The sequence below is a fragment of the Pleurodeles waltl genome, chromosome 9, assembly GCF_031143425.1.
Source record: "Pleurodeles waltl isolate 20211129_DDA chromosome 9, aPleWal1.hap1.20221129, whole genome shotgun sequence".
In the NCBI taxonomy this organism is placed as follows: domain Eukaryota; kingdom Metazoa; phylum Chordata; class Amphibia; order Caudata; family Salamandridae; genus Pleurodeles; species Pleurodeles waltl.
Genome location: NC_090448.1, coordinates 1,189,655,512 through 1,189,681,906, shown reverse-complemented (window position 1 = coordinate 1,189,681,906; position 26,395 = coordinate 1,189,655,512). Strand labels below are relative to the sequence as shown.

At 50.6% G+C, this 26,395-nt stretch overlaps 1 protein-coding gene across 2 annotated transcripts in view; it reads left to right on the top strand.

The window, feature by feature from the left end:
* Nucleotides 1–26,395, top strand: part of LOC138260535 (glutamate carboxypeptidase 2-like) — a 350,295-nt gene that overhangs the window by 279,310 nt on the left and 44,590 nt on the right. For both annotated transcript variants that reach the window (XM_069209149.1, XM_069209150.1), the window contains exon 15: nt 15,155–15,407. In XM_069209149.1, coding sequence (XP_069065250.1) covers nt 15,155–15,407 — 253 coding nt within the window. The remainder of the gene's footprint in view (nt 1–15,154; nt 15,408–26,395) is intronic.

Sequence of the window (26,395 nt, the reverse complement as noted above, 5' to 3'; positions counted from 1 at the left end):
CCCATACCATGGAGAGTTTACATCTCAGGGACGGACCAGCAGGGGGTGCTCTGGGATATCCGCCCTGTGCTCCACAGACTATGGTTGTGAACTGTGGCTTACGATTAATTACAGCACAGGGCGCTCTTCACCAGCTGTGTCCACGGGATGCTGAAATGTTCTTTCACTGAGAGTATGAAAGCAGTCACTGCGTCCTGCACGTCACAATACCCCCACCTGCAACGCCAGCACCCACCTCCCTCCTGGGCCTGGCTGGCAGTTGTGCCCTCACTGGCACTTCCCTGGCAGTCCAGGGGGTTTCTTTTAGAAGATTGCTGCCATGACCCTACCATGCCCCTGTGCCCCTCTTCTAGGCAGTGTGGGCTGGTTTGAACATTGTTGCAAGGGCTGGGTTTGGTTTTCAATCCGGCTCTCCTCCCTCCTGCCACATGGTCTCTGCTGACTTCCACTGTTGGTCACTTAAAACCTTGTCTACAGAAACAGATCAGGAGACCTGCCAGCAGCAATATCTAAACAATGCTTTTGACATCAATTTGGCTTGAACGTCAGCCAAGCACACAGAGGTTGGCACGAGGACCTCTCTTCTCATGCCTACACTCACCTACAAGCTGTGGGGTAAGTTCTGATCTCTCCGCAAACAAGATTTTGCCCAGGGAATACGTACCAAGCACCTTCTGCTTTCCACTGGCAGATGACAGCAAATCAGATGTGCCAAAATGTATAAGGAAATTGAAGGAGGGAGAAATAACACTCTGAATTAAGCCATATCATGAAATTTGATGTTTTCACTACCAGTCCTGCATGGTGGTCCACACTCCGTCAAAGGTCCTCCCAACCTCACACCACGAGGTTCCAGGCGATGCAGGGGTGCAGATCGAACTGGACACCAGAAGTACGTGCCCATGAGTGCGGCCCCAGACACAACAGTGGCCCTCATTATGTACATGGCGGTTCAGACCGCCATGCCGGCAATGGCGGAAAAGACTGCCACCGGCATGGCGGTCTGAACCGCCATATAAAGAACACATGGAGGGCCACCATAGGTGGCCCTCCTCCACCACCAGGCTGCTGACGGTGGAGGGAATCATTTTCCGACAGGGCAGCACTGCCCCTCGGATAATGATCCCTTCAGCCCCCAGCCTTTCCTTGGCGGGTTCCCCTGCCAGGGAAAGGCTGACGGAAGGGGTGCTCCGGGGCCCCCCTGGGGGCCCCATCACGCAGGTCACTGCAGTGATCTGTGCGACGGGTGCAGCTGTGCCTGCCGCACAGCGGCATTGATGGCAGCTCCATGTGGAGCTGCCGGCATTGTCACGGCCATGCATTCTGCTGGGCCGGCGGGCGGAAACAATGTTTCCACCCGCCGGCCCAGCCAAATGTTCATTATGCGGCCGGCGGGATCCCAGGGGGGCTGGCAGTCAGTGAAATGACCGCCAGCGTGAAAACGGCGGTAAACACAGCTGTGTTCATAATGACCCCCATAGTAACATAAAGGGACCCAAGCTTGTGACGATGAGGAGAATACGTACTTGAGCCAACACAACAACAATGAGAAGTAAAACAACAAAACATACCTTATTGAAGGATCAGATTCAACAGTTAACTACCAATTCTGCAAGTTATGTCACATTTCCAAGGGAAGACTTTGCAGAAGGAAGTGTTTTACATGCCTGGTAAATACCTCAACTCATGCAAATATTATTTATCAGTTCAGTAAATAACTTACTGTTAAGACTTGAGGAAGGGTCTTAAAGATGAGACAGGAGGTAGTCAGGTAAAGGACGGTTTCTTCTTCCTTGACATCTTAGCCACACAGGTAGGGAGTCAGGTACATGGGTCCATCAGGGCTTCACTCCCACCAGGTGTTGCACAGGAAAGTACACTCATCCATCAACCCCCCTTTGTGATCATGGGCTTTGTAAAGTAACTCAGTAAAGAAATAATCTGTTCAAGGCGTGTGTGACCGTAGATACACATGCACCGCATACTCCTGCCACCTAGTGTTGGGTCCAGAGCTGTGCAAGAAAGGTTCCTCTAAGGTTAAAGGCGGGAGCTCTCCAGCACATGTAAGTGAAGTGATGGTGAATGGTAAATGCCACCTTCCAAGAAAGGAATTGAAGGGGGCATGAGTGTAGTGGTTTAAAGAGGGGGGCGTGAGTCTTGTGAGGATGATATTGAGGTTCCAGGAAGGTGCGGGATGGAACCCCTGGTGTAATAACTCTTTTGAGGCTGTCCATGAAGGCTTTACTGACTGAGACCTAACACAGAAAAAGGTGCAGCCAATGTCTTGTACCATTGCTTTAAAAGGGTCAATTTGTTGTGCATGATAGTAGCAGACAAAACTTTCCCCTTTGCTGCATAGCAAGCTCTAGTGGTGGGTCTGCATGCTTCCATACATCCTGGTGGCAAGTTAAGGTAACCACAATCTATGAGCTCAGGAGCCAAATTGGTAGGTCGAGAGTTTTGGCATCTGGGTGTCTGATTTGTCTGTGGTTCTGGGTGAGAAGGACCGTCCTGTTGACCGTCTCATGTGGAACTACTGACAGGTCTAGTAGTGTTGTGAACCAGGCCTGAGAAGTCCAGGTGGGAGCTACCAGGATCATTGTGAGAGACGTTTTTAAACATTGCCAACTTAGTAGAATGACTGTGAAAAAATTCTGATTGGGGCCCGATGATTTTTTTCTTCCACCTAAGGTGGAGTGGCATTAAAAAGTTTAAAAATCACTGCTCTAGGGGCTCTCTGTGTAGTTCTACATTATAAAAAGCAGCAGCCCTAGCTATAACTTCTTGCTAAGAGGGTGCATCCTCACAGGGAGAAGGGTCTGCAGGGTAAGGTCAGGTTCTGTGTCAGCATGGGGATCAGTGTCATAGGTGTCCCAGGGATCATCTTCTTGTGGTCCCCCATATCCACAAGTTTCTGACTGCGGTGACCCCTGCGGGGAAATGTCTAGTGGCTTTCCTGCATGAGGTGGTGGTGAAGGAGAGTCTGATAATGGTGGAGGTGGGGGTGAAGATGGTTGGGGTGATGTTGTTTAGGGACATGGTAGTGTGGGGGGCTAGTGGCCTTGGCCATAGTCTTCCTTTTAGGAAGGACTAGCAAGCTCAAAGCCTCCTCAAAAGTAAGATTTCTTTTAGGTGGTGAAGGAGAGGAATCTTTAACCAGAATTTGTCCTGCCTCAACCTGTCTGTGGATTATCTTCTGCTGTGTGTCCAATTTTTCCTGTAGCCCTTGCAAGATTGGTTCCTCCTGTGGATCTGCAGCGGGCTTGGAGCTCGACTTTGATATCTTCGGCTCCAAAGTCCTTGGCTTCAAAGCTTCTGGCGTCAAGGTAGTTGAGGTCGACTGCTGGCTTGGCACCGAAGGTTGAGACAGTGCTGAATGCTGTCTCGGTCAGACAAATACGAGGCACAGGGTCTCAACTTCAAATGTGCTTTTGGTGCTGAGGACGGGGAGTCCACAGTACTTTTACTGTGCCAACTGTGGGAAAGGGCATCTTTTGACATGGTAGCCTCCTAATTTGTGCCTGGAAAATGATATGGTTTCAAACTCTAAGTGCCCTTGGCCCCTGCTAAACAGGTTTCCAGGGCCAGATCTCTTTGCTCTAAACTATTTGGCACTTCAGTCACTTTTCTAAGTCCCTAGTAAATGATACCCTGATTACCTAGGGCATGGGTACTGCAGAAGGCCCCTCACAGCTGCAGCACCACTTGTGCCACTCTGTGGCGCCACACAGTAGCCTCATGCCGACTGCCAATGCAAATGCATGACAAGGTGAATCCAAAGTTGCAAACTCGACACAGCACTCAGCAAGAGTACCATGCCCACTAACACTGCATTCAGTATAAGTAAGTCACCCCTCAGGCCTGCCTTACAGCCCTAAGGCAGGGTGCACTATAATGCATGTGAGGGCATATGTGCATGAGCAAATATGTCGCTGCTGTGTCTTTACAAAACCCTTAAGACATAGTAAGTGTGCAGGGAAGCCATAGCAAATGCATGTCACTGCATGTCACTGGACACTGGTGATTGCACATTCTCCAGCTACATGATGGCCTCTCTGAACCCTTGGTTGTTTGGTCTCATACAACTCAGAATAATAAACACACGCTGATGCCAGTGTTGAATTTTTTTAACCAATACCCAGAGAGCACCTTACAGGTGCCCCCTGCAAAACATAACTGCCCTGGCATGGTTGCTGACTGGTCCTAACCAGCCTGCCACCACCAGACACAATTCTGGACTCCTGGGGTGAGAGTCTTTTGCTCCCAGGAATCAGAAAACAAAGCCTTGCCTAGGTGGAGGTATTACATCTCTTCCCCAGGCAGGCACCCTGCACCAGCGATCAGCTTCAAAGGCTTACTGCCTTTGAAATTTGGCCTCTGCTGCTAGCAGCAGATGGCTGCCCAATGGTTTTGCCCCCACTTTAGGCAGGAAAACCAGGGGGAAACCTAGCAAGGATAAGAGGATAGGCCATCCACAACCTGCACCACCCCTCAAGTGTGGCAGACGAAATGACTCCTCCATTTTATTTTCCTCCATCTTGGATGGCAGGAAAATAGCCAATCAGGGTTAGTGATGTGACCCCTTCCGACAGGAAGTGGTCACTTAGTGGGTATAGCCACCCTAAGGTAGGTGACCCTTTGGCCGCTACCAGGTACTCCCCCTAACACCCCTTCAATGCAGTATTTAGAGGGCAACCTAAGACCAAGAGATTAGATTCAATGGACATAGGAAGACCCGGAACAAAGAAGACCTGAGGTACAAGAACAGAAGTCCTGCTGCACGAAGAAAAAGGCAACAAACCCTGCCTACTGTTCCAAGGACTTGACAATCGCTGCTGAGGTGTCACCTGGAAACCTGAAGGATTCTACAAAACAACAGAGCACCTCCAGCCTTCAAAAAATCAACAAGAACCTGCCTTTGCGTGAAGGTATAACTCCCTAAACCCAGCAGGCAAGAAACCCGCAACGTCCGGTGAAGTGACCAGCTGCTGACCTATGACTCGGACCCAGCAGCTCAACTAAATGTCTTATAACAGCTTTTAAGGCAAGACCTGCCACCATGCCAAGTTTGGTGGCACTATGACTCTCCAGGGCTGTGGAGTACTACTACCCGGCGTATCGGACCCCCAACATCGGACACTCAGAAGGAAAGTCCATTCTGGAATCTCAGAAGTAGAGAAGCAAGCACAGGGACTTTAGGACACCTGAGAGCCACCCCCAGAGTGGTCCTGCTGACCTGCAATCCACCCTCAAAGTTGCCTGCTCTTGACTCCAAGGACCCTAAGATGCACAACTCCTGCCTCCCTGGCCTTTGCATCAACTAACCAGCTGTGCTCCAGGGATCCCTAACCCCTTGCAGCCTCCACCCTCAAAAGGGACCCACGGGATTTATCTTTAAGTACAACTGTGCAGTGTGTTTTCAAGTGATCCTTTTCTCCTTTACGCACCAGCTCCAAGACCTTCAGCCGCTGCTCCCGCTTGAACGGGGAACAACCCAACGTTCTCCGGCTGACCTATTGGACACTTAACGACCTTGAGCTAAGAATAGAAAGTGACATTTGTGAGAGTATTGCCTGATTTTTTTATGAATTTTTAAAGTTTTCTGATTGATTCCTATGGTGTGTAATTAAGCACAGAAAAGCAACATTTTCTAAACCTTGAAAAATCATAACTAAAAAAATACTTACCATAAGTTGATAAACTTGGTCTTAAAAATGTTACAAAAATCAGAAGTTTGCTTTTTGGGGAAGTATGCCAGGGCGAGGCACTATGGCAAGGGAGATAGAGTGGGACGCACACTGGCGAACATGCTACGCAAACCCTGGGCTAGCAGCTATGTTACTGGAATAGATAGGTTGGAGAGTGAGCGCGTGGCTGGGACGGAGGGAGTTATGAAAGTTTTTACTAGATATTTTATGGATTTGTATTCCGCTCCCACCGAGTTGAATAATGAGGCTGCGCAGGAATATTTCTCCGAGATCAGCTTGCTCTGGTTTGACGATGCACCCTTCTCTGTGGAGGAGGTGATGGCGGCGATTAGCGGCCTACCCGGTGATAAGTCCCCTGGGTTAGATGGCCTGACCCCTGCTTTCTATAAAGAATATTCTGATATACTAGCTCCTCAATTGTTGGAGGTTTACGCTGAGGTGATGGAGACTGGAGCTCTTCCCGCCTCCCTTCGGGAAGCGCTGATTGTTACGATTCTCAAGCCTGGCAAGGACCCCATAGATGTGATTCGTATCGCCTACTCTCTAAGATCAACCTGGATAATAAAATTTTGGCCAAGATGATAGCGGCACGATTGCAGCCGTTGATGTCGCGGTTGGTGCTTCCTGACCAGTCTGGGTTTGTTCCGGGGCGGTCGACGACACATTGGGGGTCATTACGAGCTTGGCGGGCGGCGGTAGGCCGCCAATGCGGCTGCACTCCCGCGGACCCCATTACGACATCCCCGCTGGGCCGGCTGGTGCAAACCAAGTTTACGCCCGCCGGGCCAGCGGGGATGAGGCCGCAACATAGGAGCCGGCTCCTAATGGAGCCGGCGGTGTTGCGGCCGTGCGACGGGTGCAGTTGCACCCGTTGTGCTTTTCACTGTCTGCTATGCAGACAGTGAAAAGCTGCCCAGGGCCCTGTTAGGGGGCCCCTGCACTGCCCATGCCAGTGGGCTCCAGGACAACCCTTACCGCCAGCCTCTTCCTGGTGGTGCAAACCGCCAGAAACAGGCTGGCGGTAGGGGGGTCATAATCCCCAGGGCAGCGCTGCTTGCAGCGCTGCCCTGGCGGATTATCACCGCCAGGGCTAAAACGGCGGGAAACCGCCGGCCCCGGCGTTGCGACGCGCCGCGGTCATAATGAGGGTCTCCGTATGGCCAGCCTGTTGGCGGTACGGATGCAACATTACCCCTCGTAATGACCCCCATAATCTGCGAACGTTCTTTGCAGTGGTGGGCACACTTGAGGCGGAGGAGGAGGCTGCTGCGGTGTTTTTAGATGCCACAAAGGTGTTTGACTCGCTGGCGTGGAAGTATTTATTTGCGCTGCTTGGCAGAGTGGGCCTGAATGCGCGATTCGTTAAATTGATTTGGTTGCTGTATTCAGACCCTGTCGCTCAATTGCGGCTGAATGGCAGTATCTCAGACCCCTTCCCGGTAGAACGGGGGACCCACCAGGGTTGCCCCCTGTCCCTCCTCCTTTTTGCAATGGCAATGGAGCCGCTCGCAGCCTGTTTGCCACAACACCATAATAACAGAGGTATGCCGTACCGGCAGCGGCCTATATTAATCTTGATGTACGCTGATGATATTGCGCTCTATGTTCACGAACCGAGATTGTTCGATTTGGTGCCATTTCTGGCATAATAATCAACTGGTCGAAATCGGTTGTGCTGCCTCTTACTGCTGGGACGGCGAGCTTCCTGTCCCGGTATCCTATTGAGTGGGCGAGCGGTCCGGTCAGATACTTGGGAATCTGGCTGAGCTGTGATGTTGAAACGCTTTGGTTGGCTAATTATGGCAGGCTAGTAGCTTGGCTGGAAGACAGGATCGAGGTGTGGTGCTCGCTGCCGTTGTCGCTTATAGGGCGCATAGCTATTGCTAAGATGGTCGTGTTGCCAAAGTTTCTATACTTATTTGTGAACCTTCCACTGGCACTTACTGCTGGTTTCCTGCGGTGCCTCCGTTCAGCCCTGATACAATTGGTCTGGGCGGGTGGGCAGCCCAGGATTGCTTGGGAGAAGCTGACGCTGCCTTTTGAACTGGGCGGCCTGGCTGTCCCTGATTTGGAGCTCTATTATTATTGTGCGCAGTCCCACTTTGCATACTATTGGATTTGCCCAGTGCGCTACCTACCACATCTTGCGCCTGAGAGTGATGCGGTGTGGCCGGATAGGCTGCCGTGGGTCCTTAGGTGTTTGTTTCGGTCCCGGTCCTGTGGAGTGGATACAGTGGCGTGCACCTCCAGGGCATGGGTGGCTTTGTTGCGACGGTCGGTGACATGTGAGCCCTTTGCTTCTGCGATGCCAGTGCTGGATGTCACTGATGAGAGGATGTCCCGGGACGTGCAGCTGTGGGACTTCCCTGATAGCTTGGGTCTGTCTTCTTTGGGGCATTGGTTTGAGGGGGGGTGGCTGATCTCCCCAGAGGCAGTGCCTGGAGAGGGTGCCGATAATGCTATGCATCGGTTATATGTTTTGCGAGTCTATGCGATGCTCCGCGCGTGTTTCGCGGGTCTCCCGACTACTCCGAGGACCTGTTGGGCTCTGGAGATGTTGTGGTGTGTGCAGTCACCGCACAAACTCATTACTAGGCTGTGTGGTTGTCTGCAGGAACAGCAGAGGGATATTGCTGTGTCTGCTAAAACCAGATGGGAAATGGATGTTGGGGAGTGCATTTCTGAAGAAGCGTGGAACAAATGCTGTCGCCGAATTATCGGCTGCGGCTTATCCATTTTAAATTTCTGAATCGTTTATATTACACCCCTCGAAGTCTCTACGCTATGGGGCTGCGCGCGGATGATAATTGCGAAAGGTGTCGGGCCCCTGATGCTGGTTTTTTACACTTAGCGTGGAATTGTGGGGCGGTGCACGCCTTCTGGCTGGAAGTGATGCATGCGATTGCAGAAATGACTGGTTTGGATCTTCCTCTTTCCCCTGTGCTGGCACTGCTTGGACTGGTGGACGGGGTGCCAACGGCTTCGCGGAGGCTGGTGGGACTATTGCTGCTGTTGGCTAAGCGCAGAGTGTCGATGTGTTGGGGGAGGGGCCGGGCTCCTCGCGGGGCCAACTGGCTGCAAGATACAGCATTTTGTCAGGAGCAGTTAACGATTTTTTGGGAACTGGTCCCTGAGGTCTCCCGCCCGAGGGACGTTTGGGCACCCTTGCGCTCCTATCTGGAGTCTCATAAATGAAATGTTGTGTGCTTTCTCGGTCCGCCATGCACATGGAGCACCCGCTCTGTGTTGCTGCCTGTCTATGCCATGTTAGTTTGCTGGGATGGATGACTGTGCTGCTGGTGTTCCTCCCTGCCGCAGTTCACTTCTTTTGTTGGTTCCTTACCTGTTTTTTTTCCCCCCTGGGAGCGTGGTAACATTTAGCCCTTTTTTTGAGGTATGTTTCTAATGTTAATCCCAATGGCCAGTATGCGATATGTTGGCCGGACCCTGCTGCACTGAGTATAATGGCTCTATGTCCCTTATTACATCTTATTATTGACTGGCTATAAAAAATTGACATTTGGGCATTGCTGGGATTGTCTTTGTTTGTATTTGCCCTGCTCCTGGGCTTGTTGTTGTATGTTTATTAAACTGAATAAATAAATAAATAAATAAAATAATAAATAAAAAACACCAAAGGTAAGTAATAGAACCCACCCCAGAGCCCAGGAAAGCAGGAGTAAATCACAGTAACTTTCCTAGAACACACAAGAACACGAGAACGAAGATTATGCAAGAACTAGAAGAGGCTGCCAGACACCAACGATGGATTCCTGGACCTGAAGACCTGTGGAAGAAGAGGACCAACTCCAAGAAGCACTGAAGAGTCCAGGGAGAACAGGAGCCCCTGCTAACCCGGAGGAAGGTGCAAAAGAAGAACCACCAGTAAAGAACAACAGCCAGTATTGCATCCAAGAAGACAGTTGTGGGTTCCTGGTTGGTGCAAGTGATGTCCCACGCCGGATGGAGGATTGCAGTCTGGTTTGCGTCACTGGAGTCCGCCAATAAGCCTGGGCACATGTAAAGCTCACGGTTAGCAGAAGATGGCACTGCCCGGGACCAGGAAGGACCAGGTGGATCCTACCCAGGAGGGGGTTCAGAAGGGGCTCTCAGCAGACCAGGCAGTGTGCATAGGATGTCCACAGCATGGGGACAAAGAAGGTGCTAAAGGAGGCCAATGCAGCACTACGACAAAGGCTGCCACGCCGCCAGAGAACCACTCAGGAAGCTGTGCATTGCAGGATAGAGTGCTGGGGGCCAGAGCTGCAAGATGCTTGAAGAACTTTATGGAAGGACGCCAACAAGCCTTGGCAACTGCAAAACATGTTGTGCACGGGGTACTGTCTTGCTTGGGGAGGCAAGCTCTTACCTCCACCAAAGTTGGACAGTAGGACATTGGGATCACTTCAGTCCACCACCCGTGATGCAGGATCCATGCAGCTCAGCAGGAGAGGGAATCCACGCAGCCGGTTGTCGTTGCAGCTGCTACCTGCAGAAGCAGGGGAGTGACTTCTTCAGCCCAAGGGAAATTCCTTCGCTCTTCTGGTGCAGGCTGAAGACAGGCACTTCTCTGAAGATGCACAACCGGAAAACAGTTGCTGTTGCTGTCAGGAGCTGTAGATACAATGTTGCTGAAGTCATCTTTGCTTCTTTGTTGCAGTTTGTAGAGTTCCTGGAGGGTCCAGATGCAGTTTCTTCGGTGAGTGGAGGATGCAGAGAATTCCTGCTGGAGTCTTGCAATCCGAATCTGAAGAACCACCTAAATGAGAGACCGTAAATAGCCCTGAAAGGGGGATTGGTCAGCTACACTGGGAAGTACCTATCAGGGGAGGGCTGTGACGTCACCTGCTGGCACTGGCCACTCAGATGCTCCCAGAGTGCCCTGCCAACCTTGGAATCCAAGATGGCAAAACACAGGGACCCTCTGAAGGAGCTCTGAGCACCACCCCTGGGGTGGTGATAAACATGGGAGTGTTCACTCCCTTTTCCACTGTCCAGTTTCACGCCAGAGCAGGGACAGGGGGTCCCCGAACCGGTGTAGACTGGTCTATGCAAGGATAGCACCAAATGTGCCCTTTAAAGCATTTCCCGTGGCTTGGAGAGGCTACCCCTCCCAAGTCTGTAACACCTATTTCCAAATGGAGAGGGTGTAACAGCCCTCTCCCAAAGGAAATCTTTTGTTCTGCCTTCCTGGGCTTGAGCTTCTTAAGCAACAGGAGGGCAGAAACCTGTCTGTGAGGTGGCAGCAGCTGGGGCTGCCTGGAAAACCTCAGAAGGCTGGAACTGCAATACTAGGGGTTCTCTAAGGAGCCCCCAGAGTGCATGAAATCATACAACCAATGCTTGCAAAAGCATGGGGGTATGATTCATACATGTTTGATAGCAAACATGCCTATGGTCGGAGTTACCATTATGTAGCTGGACATAGGTAGTGACCTATGTCCAGTACACGTGTGAAATGGAGTCCCCGCACTCACAATTCCCAGGAAATTGGTCCTGGATGTCGTGGGGGACCTCTGCTAGTGCAGGGGTGCCCTCACACACATGTACTCTGCACCCTGGCCTCAGGGCTAGAGGGCCTTCTATAGGGGTGACTTATAAGTGATCTGGTGCAGTGTAAATGGCAGTGAAAGGGTGCATGCACCATTTCACACAGGCTACAATGGCAGTCCTGAAGAAACCATTGCATCGGCTCCCTATAGGTGGCAAAAGATTGCTGCAGCCCATAGGCATTCCCTGAAACCCCAATGCCCTGGGTACCTAAGTACCATATTCTAGGGACTTATAAGGGGGCACCAGTATGCCAATTGAGGGTGAAATACTGTGTTACCAGTATGCAACAGCCATAATTTAAGTGAGAGAGCATAACTACTAGGGTCCTGATTAGCAGGATCCCAGTAGACACAGTCAAACACACTGACAAATAAGTCAAAAGTGGGGGTAACCAATCTAGAAAGAGGCTAGTTTCCTACATCCTACTCTGGGTGAGTAATTACCAGTGGCTGAGAGTAATTCAAGGACTCCTTCCTTCACTTTTTTGTATACTTTAGTGCAATACCTTAAGTGGGAAGGGTGTGCCCAGACGTGGCTCCTGTGCACACTGTCACTGGAACCAAGCTGTATCCTGCTGATGAGCCCATAACGAGCGTGAAACCGGTCCTGGGTTGCTTGTGTTCTGGTTCAGGCAGGGCCTGGCAGTTTGGGCTGGACTGTTATGATTATAGCAGGGTAAAGACTAATTTGCACTTAGCAGGGTCCAAATTGAGGAGGCATGGTGAGCAAAATATTGATGGACTGGGATGTGGTCCGAGTAATTACTAGTGACTGAAAATTGTAGGAAAGTACCATCTTGCCTGGCATGTTACCCCCATTTTTCACTGTATATATGTTGTTTTAGTTGTATGTGTCACTGGGACCCTGCCAGCCAGGGCCCCAGTGCTCATAAGTGTGCCTGAATGTGTTACCTGTGTAGTGACTAACTGTCTCACTGAGGCTCTGCTAATCAGAACCTCAGTGGTTATGCTCTCTCATTTCTTTCCAAATTGTCACTAACAGGCTAGTGACCATTTTACCAATTTACATTGGCTTACTGGAACACCCTTATAATTCCCTAGTATATGTACTGAGGTACCCAGGGTATTGGGGTTCCAGGAGATCCCTATGGGCTGCAGCATTTCTTTTGCCACCCATAGGGAGCTCTGACAATTCTTACACAGGCCTGCCACTGCAGCCTGAGTGAAATAACGTCCACGTTATTTCACAGCCATTTTACACTGCACTTAAGTAACTTATAAGTCACCTATATGTCTAACCTTTACCTGGTAAAGGTTAGGTGCAAAGTTACTTAGTGTGAGGGCACCCTGGCACTAGCCAAGGTGCCCCCACATTGTTCAGAGCCAATTCCCTGAACTTTGTGAGTGCGGGGACACCATTACACGCGTGCACTACATATAGGTCACTACCTATATGTAGCTTCACAATGGTAACTCCGAATATGGCCATGTAACATGTCTATGATCATGGAATTGCCCCCTCTATGCCATCCTGGCATAGTTGGCACAATCCCATGATCCCAGTGGTCTGTAGCACAGACCCTGGTACTGCCAAACTGCCCTTCCTGGGGTTTCACTGCAGCTGCTGCTGCTGCCAACCCCTCAGACAGGCATCTGCCCTCCTGGGGTCCAGCCAGGCCTGGCCCAGGATGGCAGAACAAAGAACTTCCTCTGAGAGAGGGTGTGACACCCTCTCCCTTTGGAAAATGGTGTGAAGGCAGGGGAGGAGTAGCCTCCCCCAGCCTCTGGAAATGCTTTGGTGGGCACAGATGTGCCCAATTCTGCATAAGCCAGTCTACACCGGTTCAGGGGACCCCTTAGCCCTGGCGCGAAACTGGACAAAGGAAAGGGGAGTGACCACTCCCCTGACCTGCACCTCCCCTGGGAGGTGTCCAGAGCTCCTCCAGTGTGCTCCAGACCTCTGCCATCTTGGAAACAGAGGTGCTGCTGGCACACTGGACTGCTCTGAGTGGCCAGTGCCAGCAGGTGAGATCAGAGACTCCTTGTGATAGGCTCCTTCAGGTGTTGCTAGCCTATCCTCTCTCCTAAGTAGCCAAACCCTCTTTTCTGGCTATTTAGGGTCTCTGTCTCTGGGGAAATTGTAGATAACGAATGGAAGAGCTCAGCCGAGTTCCTCTGCATCTCTCTCTTCACCTTCTGATAAGGAATCGACTGCTGACCGCGCTGGAAGCCTGCAAAACTGCAACAAAGTAGCTAAGACGACTACTGCAACTCTGTAACGCTGATCCTGCCGCCTTCTCGACTGTTTTCCTGTTTGTGCATGCTGTGGGGGTAGTCTGCCTCCTCTCTGCACCAGAAGCTCCGAAGAAATCTCCCGTGGGTCGACGGAATCTTCCCCCTGCAACCGCAGGCACCAAAAAGCTGCATTACTGGTCCCTTGGGTCTCCTCTCAGCACGACGAGCGAGGTCCCTCGAATCCAGCAACTCTGTCCAAGTGGCCCCCACAGTCCAGTGACTCTTCAGTCCAAGTTTGGTGGAGGTAAGTCCTTGCCTCACCTCGCTAGACTGCATTGCTGGGAACCGCGACTTTTGCAGCTACTCTGGCCTCCGTGCACTTCCGGCGGAAATCCTTTGTGCACAGTCCAGCCTGGGTCCACGGCACTCTAACCTGCATTGCACGACCTCCTAAGTTGTTTTCCGGCGACGTGGGACTTCTTTGTGCGACTTCGGGTGAGCACCATTTCATGCATCCTCGTACTGCCTGTTTCTGGCACTTCTCCGGGTGCTACCTGCTGCTGAGAGGGCTCCTTGTCTTGCTCGACGTCCCCTCTCTCTCCTGGTCCAATTTGCGACCTCCTGGTCCCTCCAGGGCCACAGCAGCGTCCAAAAACGGTAACCGCACGATTTGAAGCTAGCAAGGCTTTTTGGCATTTTTTCGGCGGGAAAATACTTTTGCACGACTCTCCACGGCGAGAGGGATCCGTCCACCAAAGGGGAAGTCTCTAGCCCTTTTCGTTCCTGCAGAAACCTCAGCTTCTTCTGTCCAGTAGAAGCTTCTTTGCACCCGCAGCTGGCATTTCCTGGGCATTTGCCCATCTCCGACTTGCTTGTGACTTTTGGACTTGGTCCCCTTGTTCCACAGGTACCCTAGATTGGAAATCCACAGTTGTTGCATTGTTGGTTTGTGTCTTTCCTGCATTATTCCTCTAACACGACTTCTTTGTCCTTAGGGGAACTTTAGTGCACTTTGCACTCACTTTTCAGGGTCTTGGGGAGGGTTATTTTTCTAACTCTCACTATTTTCTAATAGTCCCAGCGACCCTCTACAAGGTCACATAGGTTTGGGGTCCATTCGTGGTTCGCATTCCACTTTTGGAGTATATGGTTTGTGTTGCCCCTATCCCTATGTGTCCCCATTGCATCCTATTGTAACTATACATTGTTTGCACTGTTTTCTAAGACTATACTGCATATTTTTGCTATTGTGTATATATATCTTGTGTATATTTCCTATCCTCTCACTGAGGGTACACTCTAAGATACTTTGGCATATTGTCATAAAAATAAAGTACCTTTATTTTTAGTATAACTGTGTATTGTGTTTTCTTATGATATTGTGCATATGACACTAAGTGGTACTGTAGTAGCTTCACACGTCTCCTAGTTCAGCCTAAGCTGCTCTGCTAAGCTACCATTATCTATCAGCCTAAGCTGCTAGACACCCTATACACTAATAAGGGATAACTGGGCCTGGTGCAAGGTGCAAGTACCCCTTGGTACTCACTACAAGCCAGTCCAGCCTCCTACAAAAATGATTTAACATTCCATCCATCACTCTTTTGTATACTTTAATGTTTCTAAACGTGATTGTCTTCACAGCACTCTGTCTTGTGGCTCCTGACTGAAAAGCTCTATCTGTTTCCTCTCTCTCAGAGTATCTCCATCGCCTCCTACCCCATGTACCACTCAGTGTATGAGACGTATGACCTGGTCTCGCGCCTGATGGACAGGGGCTTTAAGTACCACCAGGCTGTGGCCCGGATGTGGGGGGAGATGGCCCTGGCCCTGGCGGATCGAGTAATCCTGAGGCTGGACTGTCTGGAGTATGCGTCCACTCTGGAGAGGATTGTGACTGAGGTGGAAACCACCCAGGGATCCCTGCTGAGGAGCCAGAACATTACTCTGGGTATGTGGTATGAGGTGTGGGGGAGGGGGGAGGGAGATAGACCTGAGAGAGGTCAACAGGGTGAGAAGAGGGGGGCCAGTGAGACCAGCCATTTCACCACTCTAGCTTTCCTGGAGGCAGTGTCCTGGGCCCTAATGCAAAAGGTGAGAATGGACTCTTTGCATCATGGGTGAGTAATCAAAGACATCTTCACACCCCCGGGCCCGGGTGTCACTGCACCTACTGCACTAACTGTACCGAGAGGTTTCCAAGTGCCTCATTTTATCTGCCTTTCCCTCTCAACTCCCTATTTCCCCGCCTCCCTAACCTCTGTCCTCCTTTCACCCTCTCTTCCCTTCCTGCTTCTCACTGCTCCTCCCTCCTTCCTCCCTATGTCCTCCCCTCCCTAACCTCTGTCCTCTTTTCACCCTCTATTCCCCTCCTGCTTCTCACCTGCTGTTTCCTCTCACCTCCCTATGTCCTCCCCTCCCTAACCTCTGTCCTCCTTTCACCCTCTCTTCCCTGCCTGCACCTGCTCTTCCCTCCTTCCTACCTATGTCCTTTTCTCTCTAACCTCTGTCCTCCTTTCACCCTCTTTTCCCTGTCTGCTTCTCACCTGCTGTTCCCTCATTCCTCCCTTTCTCCTTCCCTCCCTAACCTCTGTCCTCCTTTCACCCTCTCCTCCCTTCCTGCTTCTCACCTGCTCTTCCCTCCCACTGCCCTGTGTCCTCCTCTCCCTATCCTCTGTCCTCCTTTCATCCTCTCTTCCCCTCCTGCTTCTCACCCACCCTTCCCTTTCACCTCCCTATGTCCTTCCCTCCCTAACCTCTATCCTCCTTTCACCCTTTCTTCCCTGCCTGCTTCTCACCTACTCTTCCCTCTCTCCTACCTATGTCCTTCCCTCCCTAACCTCCGTCCTCCTTTTGCTCTCTCTTCCATGGCTGCATCTCTCCTGCTCTTCCCTCTCTCTTCCCTATGTCCCCCCTCCCTAACCTCTATCCTCCGTTCACCCTCTCTTCCCTGCCTGCTTCTCTCCTGCTCTTCCCTATCTCCTCCCTATGCCCCCTCCCTAACCTCTGTCCTCCCTTCACCCTCTCTTTTCTTCCTGCTTCTCATCGCTCTTCCCTCTCTCCTCCCTGTGTCCTTCCCTCACCTCTGTCCTCTGTTCACCCTCTCTTCCCTGCCTGCTTCTCACCCGCTTTTCCCTCCTTCCTCCTTATGTCCTTGTAGGAAAGTACCATCTTGCCTGGCATGTTACCCCCATATTTCACTGTATATATGTTGTTTTAGTCTATGTGTCACTGGGACCCCCTCTGTAGTTTCCAACTTGTCTTCTGTGTCAAAGCATTCCCAACCCACCCACCCTGAGGATAACTTGTTAGAAAGGGAACTCAAAAGGTTGAGAGTTGAAGAGACCAGACTGAAGCTTAAACAGCAACAGCTGGCCTTAGATAGGGAATCCCTAGACATTGAGAAGCAAAGACAGAGGTTGGGGTTTGGACCCCATGGTGGCAGCAGCAGTATTCCTGATAGTAATCCTGTTAGTGAGCATGATTCCAGGAATCTGCACAAGATAGTCCCCCCTTACAAGGAGGGGGATGACATCAACAAGTGGTTTGATGCACTTGAGAGGGCCTGTATGGTACAGGGGGTCCCTCAAAGGCAGTGGGCTGCTATTTTGTGGCTAACTTTCAATGGAAATGGTAGTGATAGGCTCCTTACTGTTAGCGAAAGTGAAGCTAACAATTTTACAGTTTTGAAGGATGCACTCTTGGATGTATTTGGCTTAACCACTGAACAATACAGGATTAAGTTCAGAGACACCAGAAAAGAGTCCTCTCAATACTGGACAGACTTTGTGCACTGTTCAGTGAAGGCCTTAGAGGGGTGGTTACAAGGCAGTAAAGTATCTGACTATGAAAACCTGTATAATCTTATTGTGAGAGAGCATATTCTGAATAACTGTGTGTCTGACTTGTTACACCAATACCTAGTGGACTTGGATCTGACCTCTCCCCAAGAATTGGGAAAGAAGGCAGACAAGTGGGTCAGAAAAAGGGTGAACAGGGAAGTTCATACAGGGGGTGGCAAGGATGGCAAGAAGAAGGATGGTACGTCTTCTGACAAGGGTGGGGACAAAAGTAAAACTGAGTCTTCATCAGGCCCACAAAAATCCTCTGGTAAGGGTGGTGGGTCCAAATCTTCTTCCAATATTCAACCTAAAAAGCCTTGGTGTTATTTGTGTAAAGTCAAAGGCCATTGGGCAACTGATTCCAGTTGTCCAAAGAAAAACACCAAACCTCCCACTACCACAACCCCTGCTGCAAATTCTAGTGCCCCTAGTAATAGCAATGGTGGTGGGAAACCTACAAATAGCCAATCCAAGGGTGTAGCTGGGCTCATTATTGGCAATGTAGCTGGGGTTGGTCTTGTTAGGGAGACCACAGAGGCCGTGTTAGTCACTGAAGGTGCTATTGATTTGGCCACCTTGGTTGCTTGTCCCCTTAATATGGTTAAGTACAAGCAACTTCCCCTAATAAATGGTGTTGAGGTTCAGGCCTACGGGGCCACAGGTGCCAGTGTTACCATGGTGATAGAGAAACTGGTCCACCCTGAACAACACCTACTTGGTCAGCAGTACCAAGTGACAGACACTCATAACAACACTCTTAGCCACCCCATGGCTGTTGTGAATCTCAACTGGGGGGGGGGGGGCGTACTGGTCCAAAGAAAGTTGTGGTTGCCTCAGATTTACCTGTAGACTATCTACTAGGAAATGATTTAGAGACATCAGCTTGGGCAGAAGTGGAGTTGAAGGCTCATGCAGCAATGCTGGGCATTCCTGGGCATATTTTTGCTTTGACAAGGGCTGAGGCCAAAAAGCAAAAAGGACAGGGTAACTTGGATCCCGGAACAATGAACCAAGTACTCCCTAAAGCTAGGTGTAGCAAGGGTAAATGCCTACCCACTATCCCTCCCTCCACAGATGATTCTCCTTCTGAGGAAGAAGAATGTCCTCCCTGTGCAGAACCTTCACCAGATGAGCTGGCAGCAGACACTGCTGAGCTTTTGGGTGAAGGGGGGCCTGCCAGGGAAGAGCTGAGTGTGGCACAGCAAACCTGTCCCACATTAGAGGGTCTCAGACAGCAAGCTGTCAAGCAGCAAAATGGGGATGTCAGTGACTCACATAGAGTTTACTGGGAGGACAACCTCTTGTACACCGAGGCAAGGGACCCAAAACCTGGAGCAGCCAGGAGATTGGTCATTCCCCTGCAGTATAGAGAGTTCCTCCTAACTCTTGCACATGACATTCCTTTGGCTGGGCATTTGGACCAGATCAAAACATGGGAGAGACTTGTCCCCCTGTTTCACTGGCCTAGGATGTCAGAGGCCACTAAAGATTTTTGCAAGTCTTATGTGACCTGCCAAGCCAGTGGCAAGGCTGGTGGCACTCCAAAGGCTCCCCTTCTTCCACTACCTGTGGTTGGGGTATCCTTTGAAAGGGTAGAGGTTGACATAGTTGCCCCCCTTGACCCTCCTACTGTTTCAGGCAATAGGTTTATCTTGGTGGTTGTGGACCATGCCACAAGATATCCTGAAGCAATTCCTCTAAGGACCACTACAGCTCCTGCAGTGGCAAAGGCCCTCCTGGGAATCTTTTCCAGGGTGGGTTTCACTACAGAGGTTGTATCAGACAGGAGTAGCAACTTCATGTCTGCATACTTGAAAGCAATGTGGAAGGAGTGTGGTGTTACCTACAAGTTCACCACTCCTTATCACCCACAGACTAATGGACTGGTAGAGAGGTTTAATAAAACTCTCAAAGGTATGATAATGGGACTCCCTGAAAAACTCAGAAGGAGATGGAATGTCCTGTTACCTTGCCTCCTTTTTGCTTACAGGGAGGTACCCCAGAAAGGAGTGGGCTTCAGCCTCTTTGAACTCCTATTTGGACACCCTGTAAGAGGTCCACTCACTCTTGTGAAGGAGGATTGGGAACAACCTTTAGAAGCTCCCAAACAGGACATAGTGGATTATGTTCTTGGCCTAAGATCCAGAATGGCTGAGTACATGAAAAAGGCCAGTAAAACCCTTCAGGCCAGCCAGGAGCTGCAAAAGTAATGGCATGACCAGAAGGCTGTTCTGATCCAGTACCAACCAGGACAGAAGGGGTGGTTATTGGAGCCTTTGGCCCCAAGAGCACTCCAGGACAAATGGAGTGAACCTCATCTCATTGTTGAGAAAAAGGGTGAGGTTACCTATCTGGTAGACCTGGGCACTGCCAGGAGTCACCTTAGGGTGATTCATGTCAACCGCCTAAAACCCTACTATGACAGGGCTGATCTCACCCTGCTCATGGCAACAGATAAGGGACAGGAAGAAGAGAGTGACCCTCTCCCTGATCTCTTTTCCACCACTGAAACTGATGCTTAAGTGGAGGGAGTAGTTTTGGCAGATTGTCTGACTGTTGAACAGAAAGACAACTGCATAAATCTCCTTGGACAATTTTCTGACCTCTTCTCATTTGTGCCAGGTACAACATCCTGGTGTGAACACACAATTGATACTGGGGACAGCCTGCCTGTTAAGAGTAAGATTTATAGGCAGCCTGACCATGTCAGGGACTGCATAAAACAAGAGCTACAGAAAATGCTTGATCTGGGAGTTATTGAACCTTCTGAAAGCCCATGGGCGAGTCCTGTGGTGCTTGTACTAAAGCCTCACTCAAAAGATTAAAAAAAGGGAGATGAGGTTTTGTGTAGACTACAGAGATCTCAATCAGGTAACAAAAACTGATGCTCACCCTATACCCAGGGCAGATGAGCTCATTGATACACTGGCATCTGCCAAGTATCTTAGCACCTTTGATTTGACTGCAGGGTATTGGCAGATCAAATTGGCTGAGGATGCTAAACCCAAAACTGCATTTTCAACTATAGGAGGGCACTACCAATTTACAGTGATGCACTTTGGTTTGAAAAATGCACCTGCCACTTTTCAGAGGTTGGTGAACACAGTCCTGCAAGGGTTGGAGGCTTTTAGTGCAGAATATCTAGATGATATTGCTGTCTTTAGCTCCACCTTGGATGAGCACCTGGTCCACCTTTGGAAAGTTTTGGAGGCCCTGCAAAAGGCAGGCCTCACTATCAAGGCCTCAAAGTGCCAGACAGGGCAGGGAAAGGTGGTTTATCTGTGACACCTGGTAGGTGGAGAACAGATTGCAACACTGCAGGGGAAAATCCAGACAACCATGGATTGGGTTCCCCCTACAACCCAGACCCAGGTGAGAGCCTTCTTACGCCTCACAGGGTATTACAGGAAATTCATTAAAAACTATGGCTCTATAGCAGCCCCTCTTAATGATCTCACAAGTAAACAAAATGCCTAAAAAGGTATTATGGACAGCTAGCTGTCAGAAAGCTTTTGAGGAGCTCAAACAGGCCATGTGTTCTGCACCTGTCCTAAAAAGCCCATGTTAGTCCAATAAATTAATTGTTCAAACTGATGCATCTGAATTAGGGATAGGGGCAGTCTTATCACAACTGAATTCTGAGAGCCAGGATCAACCAGTTGCTTTTATCAGCAGAAGGTTGACCCCTAGAGAAAAGCTTTGGTCTGCCATAGAGAGGGAGGCCTTTGCTGTGGTCTGGGCACTGAAAAAGTTGAGGCCATACCTGTTTGGCACTCACTTTATTGTTCAGACAGACCACAAACCTCTACTTTGGCTAAAACAAATGAAAGGTGAAAACCCTAAATTGTTGCGGTGGTCCATATCTCTACAGGGAATGGACTATACAGTGGAACATAGAACTGGGAGTACCGACTCCAATGCAGAAGGACTCTCCAGATATTTCCACTTAGACAATGAAGACTCATCAGGTCCTGGCTAGTCTTATTGTCCTTCGTTTGGGGGTGGGGGTTGTGTAAGAAAGTGCCATCTTGCCTGGCATGTTACCCCCATATTTCACTGTATATATGTTGTTTTAGTCTATGTATCACTGGGACCGTGCCAGACAGGGCCCCAGTGCTCATAAGTATGTGCCCTGTATGTGTTCCCTGTGTGTTGCCTAACTGTCTCACTGAGGCTCTGCTAACCAGAACCTCAGTGGTTATGCTCTTTCTGCTTTCCAAATTTGCCACTAATAGGCTAGTGACTAAATTTACCAATTCACATTGGCATACTGGTACACCCATATAATTCCCTTGTATATGGTACTGAGGTACCCAGGGTATTGGGGTTCCAAGAGATCCCTATGGGCTGCACCATTTATTTTGCCACCCATAGGTAGCTCTGACAATTCTTACACAGGCCTGCCAGTGCAGCCTGTGTGAAACAACGTCCACGTTATTTCACAGCCATTTACCACTGCACCTAAATACCTTATAAGTCACCTATATTTCTAACCTTCACCTGGTGAAGGTTGGGTGCCAAGTTAATTAGTGTGTGGGCACCCTGGCACTAGCCAAGGTGCCCCCACATCGTTCAGGGCAAATTCCTCGGACTTTGTGAGTGCGAGGACACCATAACACGCGTGTACTATACATAGGTCACTACCTATGTATAGCGTCACAATGGTAACTGCGAACATGGCCATGCAACATGTGTAGATCATGGAACTGTCACACCAATACCATTCTGGTATTGGGAGACAATTCCATGATCCCCTGGGTCTCTAGCACAGAACCCGGATACTGCCAAACTGCCTTTCTGGGGTCTCCACTGCAGCTGCTGCTGCTGCCAACCCCTCAGACAGGTTTCTGCCCTCCTGGGGTCCAGGCAGCCCTGGCCCTGGAAGGCAGAACAAAGGATTTCCTCTGAGAGAGGGTGTTACACCCTCTCCCTTTGGAAATAGGTGTGAAGGGCTTGGGAGGAGTAGCCTCCCCAGCCTCTGGAAATGCTTTGATGGACACAGATGGTGCCCATCTCTGCATAAGCCAATCTACACCAGTTCAGGGATCCCCCAGCCCTGCTCTGGTGCGAAACTGGACAAAGAAAAGGGGAGTGACCACTCCCCTGACCTACACCTCCCAGGGGAGGTGCCCAGAGCTCCTCCAGTGTGTCCCAGACCTCTGCCATCTTGGAAACAGAGGTGTTGGGGGCACACTGGACTGCTCTGAGTGGCCAGTTCCAGCAGGTGACGTCAGAGGTTCCTTCTGATAGGCTCTTACCTCTCTTGGTAGCCAATCCTCCTTCCATTGTAGCCAAACCTCCTTTTCTGGCTATTTAGGGTCTCTGCTTTGGGGAATTCTTTAGATAACGAATGCAGGAGCTCACCAGAGTTCCTCTGCATCTCCCTCTTCACCTTCTACCATAGGATCGACCGCTGACTGCTCCAGGACGCCTGCAAAACCGGAACAAAGTAGCAAGACGACTACCAGCAACATTGTAGCGCCTAATCCTGCCGGCTTTCTCGACTGTGGGTCGACGGAATCTTCCCCCTGCAACCGTAGGCAACAAAAGACTGCATCACTGGTCCTCTGGGTCCCCTCTCAGCACGACGAGCGAGGTCCCTGGAACTCAGCAACTCTGTCCAAGTGATTCCCACAGTCCAGTGACTCTTCAGTCCAAGTTTGGTGGAGGTAAGTCCTTGCCTCCCCACGCTAGACTGCAAAGTTGTGTACCGCGTGATTTGCAGCTGCTCCAGCTCCTGTGCACTCTTCCAGGATTTCCTTGGTGCACAGCCAAGCCTGGGTCCCCAGCACTTTATCCTGCAGTGCACAACCTTCTGAGTTGTCCTCCGGCGTCGTAGGACTCCCTTTTGTGACTTTGCATGGACTCTGGTTCACTTTACTTCCAAGTGCCTGTTGGGGTACTTCTGCGGGTGCTGCCTGTTTCAGTGAGGGCTCTCTGAGATGCTGAGTGCCTCCTCTGTCTCCTCCTCCAAAAGGTGACATCCTAGTCCCTCCTGGGCCCCTGCAGCACCCAAAAACCTCTACCATGACCCTTGCAGCTAGCAAGGCTTGTTTGTGGTCTTTCTGCGTGGGAATACCTCTGCAAGCTTCGGCACGACGTGGGACATCCGTTTGCCAAAGGAGAAGTTCCTAGTCCTCTTCTTTCTTGCAGAACTCCAAGCTTCTTCCAACCAGTGGCAGCTTCCTTGCACCTTCAGCTGGCATTTCCTAGGCTCCTGCCCCCTCTCGACACTGTCACGACTATTGGATTTGGTCCCCTTGTCTTACAGGTACTCAGGTCCGGAAATCTGTTGTCAGTGCACTGCTGGTGTGTGTTCTTCCTGCAGAATCCCCCTATCACGACTTCTGTGCTCTCTGGGGGTAGTAGGTGCACTTTACTCCTACTTTTCAGGATCTTGGGGTGGGGTATTTTTCTAACCCTCACTGTTTTCTTACAGTCCCAGCGACCCTCTACAAGCTCACATAGGTCTGGGGTCCCTTCGTGGTTCGCATTCCACAATTGGAGTAAGTGGTTTGTGTTTCCCCTATACCTATGTGCTCCTATTGCAACCTATTGTGATTCTACACTGTTTGCATTACTTTTCTTGCAATTACTTACCTAATTTTGGTTTGTGTACATATAACTTGTGTATATAACTGATCCTCATACTGAGGGTACTCACTGAGATACTTTTGCCACATTGTCATAAAAATAAAGTACCTTTATTTTTTAGTAACTCTGTGTATTTTGTTTTATTATGATATTGTGCATATGATATAAGTGGTATAGTAGGAGCTTTACATGTCTCCTAGTTCAGCCTAAGCTGCTTTGCCATAGCCACCTTCTATCAGCCTAAGCTGCGAGAAACACCTCTTCTACACTAATAAGGGATAACTGGACCTGGCACAAGGTGTAAGTACCTCTGGTACCCACTACAAGCCAGACCAGCCTCCTACAGTCCTTTCCTCCCTAACCTCTATCCTCCTTTTGCCCTCCCTGCCTGCTTCTCACCTGCTCTTCCCTCCTTCCTTCCTATGTCCTTTCCTCCCTAACCTCTGTCCTCCTTTCATCCTCTCTTCCCTGCCTGCGTCTCACCCTCTCTTCTCTCCTTCCTCCTTATGTTCTTTCCTCCCTAACCTCTGTCCTCCTTTCGCCCTCTCCTCCCCTCCTTCTTCTCACCTGCTCTTCCCTCTCACTTCCCTATGTCCTCCCCTCCCTAGCCTCTGCCCTCCTTCCACCCTCTCCTCCCTGCCTGCTTCTCACCTGCTCTTCTCTCCTTCCTCCCTATGTCCTCCCCTCTCTAACCTCTGTCCTCCTTTCACCCTCTCTTCCCTGCCTTCTTCTCACCTGCTCTTCCATCCTTCCTCCCTATGTCCTTCCCTCCCTATCCTCTATCCTCCTTTCACCCTCTCTTCCCTTCCTGCTTCTCACCTGCTCTGCCCTCCTTCCTCCCTATGTCCCCCCTCCCTAACCTCTGTCCTCCCTTCACCCTCTCTTTCCTTCCTGCTCCTCACCGCTCTTCCCTCTCTCCTCCCTATGTCCTTCCCTCACCTCTGTCCTCCTTTCACCCTCTCTTCCCTGCCTGCTTCTCACCTGCTCTTCCCTCCTTCCTTCCTATGTCCTTCCCTCCCTCATCTCTGTCCTCCTTTCGTCCTCTCCCCCCCTCCTTCTTCTCACCTGCTCTTCCCTCTCACCTCCCTAGCCTCTGCCCTCCTTCCACCCTGTCTTCCCCTCCTGCTTCTCTCCTGCTCTTCCCTCTCTCCTCCCTATGTCCCCCCTCCCTAACCTCTGTCCTCCTTCCACCCTCTCTTCCCTGCCTGCTTCTCTCCTGCTCTTCCCTCTCTCCTCCCTATGCCCCCCAACCTCTGTCCTCCTTTCACCCTCTCTTCCCTTCCTGCTTCTCACCGCTCTTCCCTCCTTCCTCCCTGTGTCCTTCCCTCCCTAACCTCTACCCTCCTTTCACCCCATCTTCTCTGCCTGCTTCTCACCCACTCTTCCCTCCTTCCTCCCTATGTCCCCCCCCCAAGATCTGTCCTCCTTTCACCTTCTCTTCCCTTCCTGCTTCTCACCTCCTCTTTCCTCTCACCCCCTATGTCCTTCCCTCCCTAGCCCCTGTCCTCCTTTCACCCTCTCTTCCCTGCCTGCTTCTCACCTGCTCTTCCTTCTTCCTTCACTATGTTTTCCCATGCCTCTCTCTCACCTTTTGTCCTCTTTCATTCCTTCTCTGCCCTAACTCTCCTCTGTCCTTTCTCTCTATCCATAGCCCACCCTTCTTTCCTTCTTTTCTCCACTTACTCTACCTCTGTTCGCTCTCTCCTTCCCCCTTTTCTCTCACATCTATATGTTATGTTAATTTAATGTAGCGCACAAATCACCCGGGAAGGGTACCTCGGCGCTGTAAAAAAGTAACTTGTGTTAGCTTCTCTATCTTCCATCTCCTGAGTCGTCTTCTTTCCTTGATGATGTTACTTCTGGCCCCTTACTATTCCTCTTCCCCCTCCCATTTTCCTGTCCTTACCTCTTTCTTCTGTTCTTGAACGTTTTCCTCTCCTATCTTTCATCCTTTCCTTCTATTCTTTTCCTCTCTCTTCTCAGGTTCCCCCTTAACTTCCCATTCCTCATCCCTCCACCACACTTCCTCTCCACCAGCAGTAGACAGTGCCAGGGCCCAGGCAGACTTGTATTTTCTGTGACATATAATGTAACTGTAGTCAGTACCCGGTGCCACTGCACCGCATGCCCAGTCGCTGCAGACCCAGAATCTTTCAGAGCATGACGGGCTGGCATGATCCAACCATGCCCCCTGTGGTCCCATTTTGTTTGTGGTGTCTTGTGGCGTGTGGCTGGTTGGCACAGTACTGCCAGAGCTGGTTTTGGTTTTCAGTCCCACTCTGATGGTGACCCTGGAGATGGATAGAAATGGGTTTCAGGAGGGTGGGAGAGTGTGGAGGAACTAAGGATGGGACAGTGAAGAGAGTGTGTCATGAAACTGGAGGAAGAGACACCGGGCGGGGTGCCAGGCCTCAGGTACAGGGGTGAACAGGGGTGCCAGGCGGGGTGACCAGCTCCTTCGTGGTAAAGATAACACACAATCATACAGAGACACATTTGCATA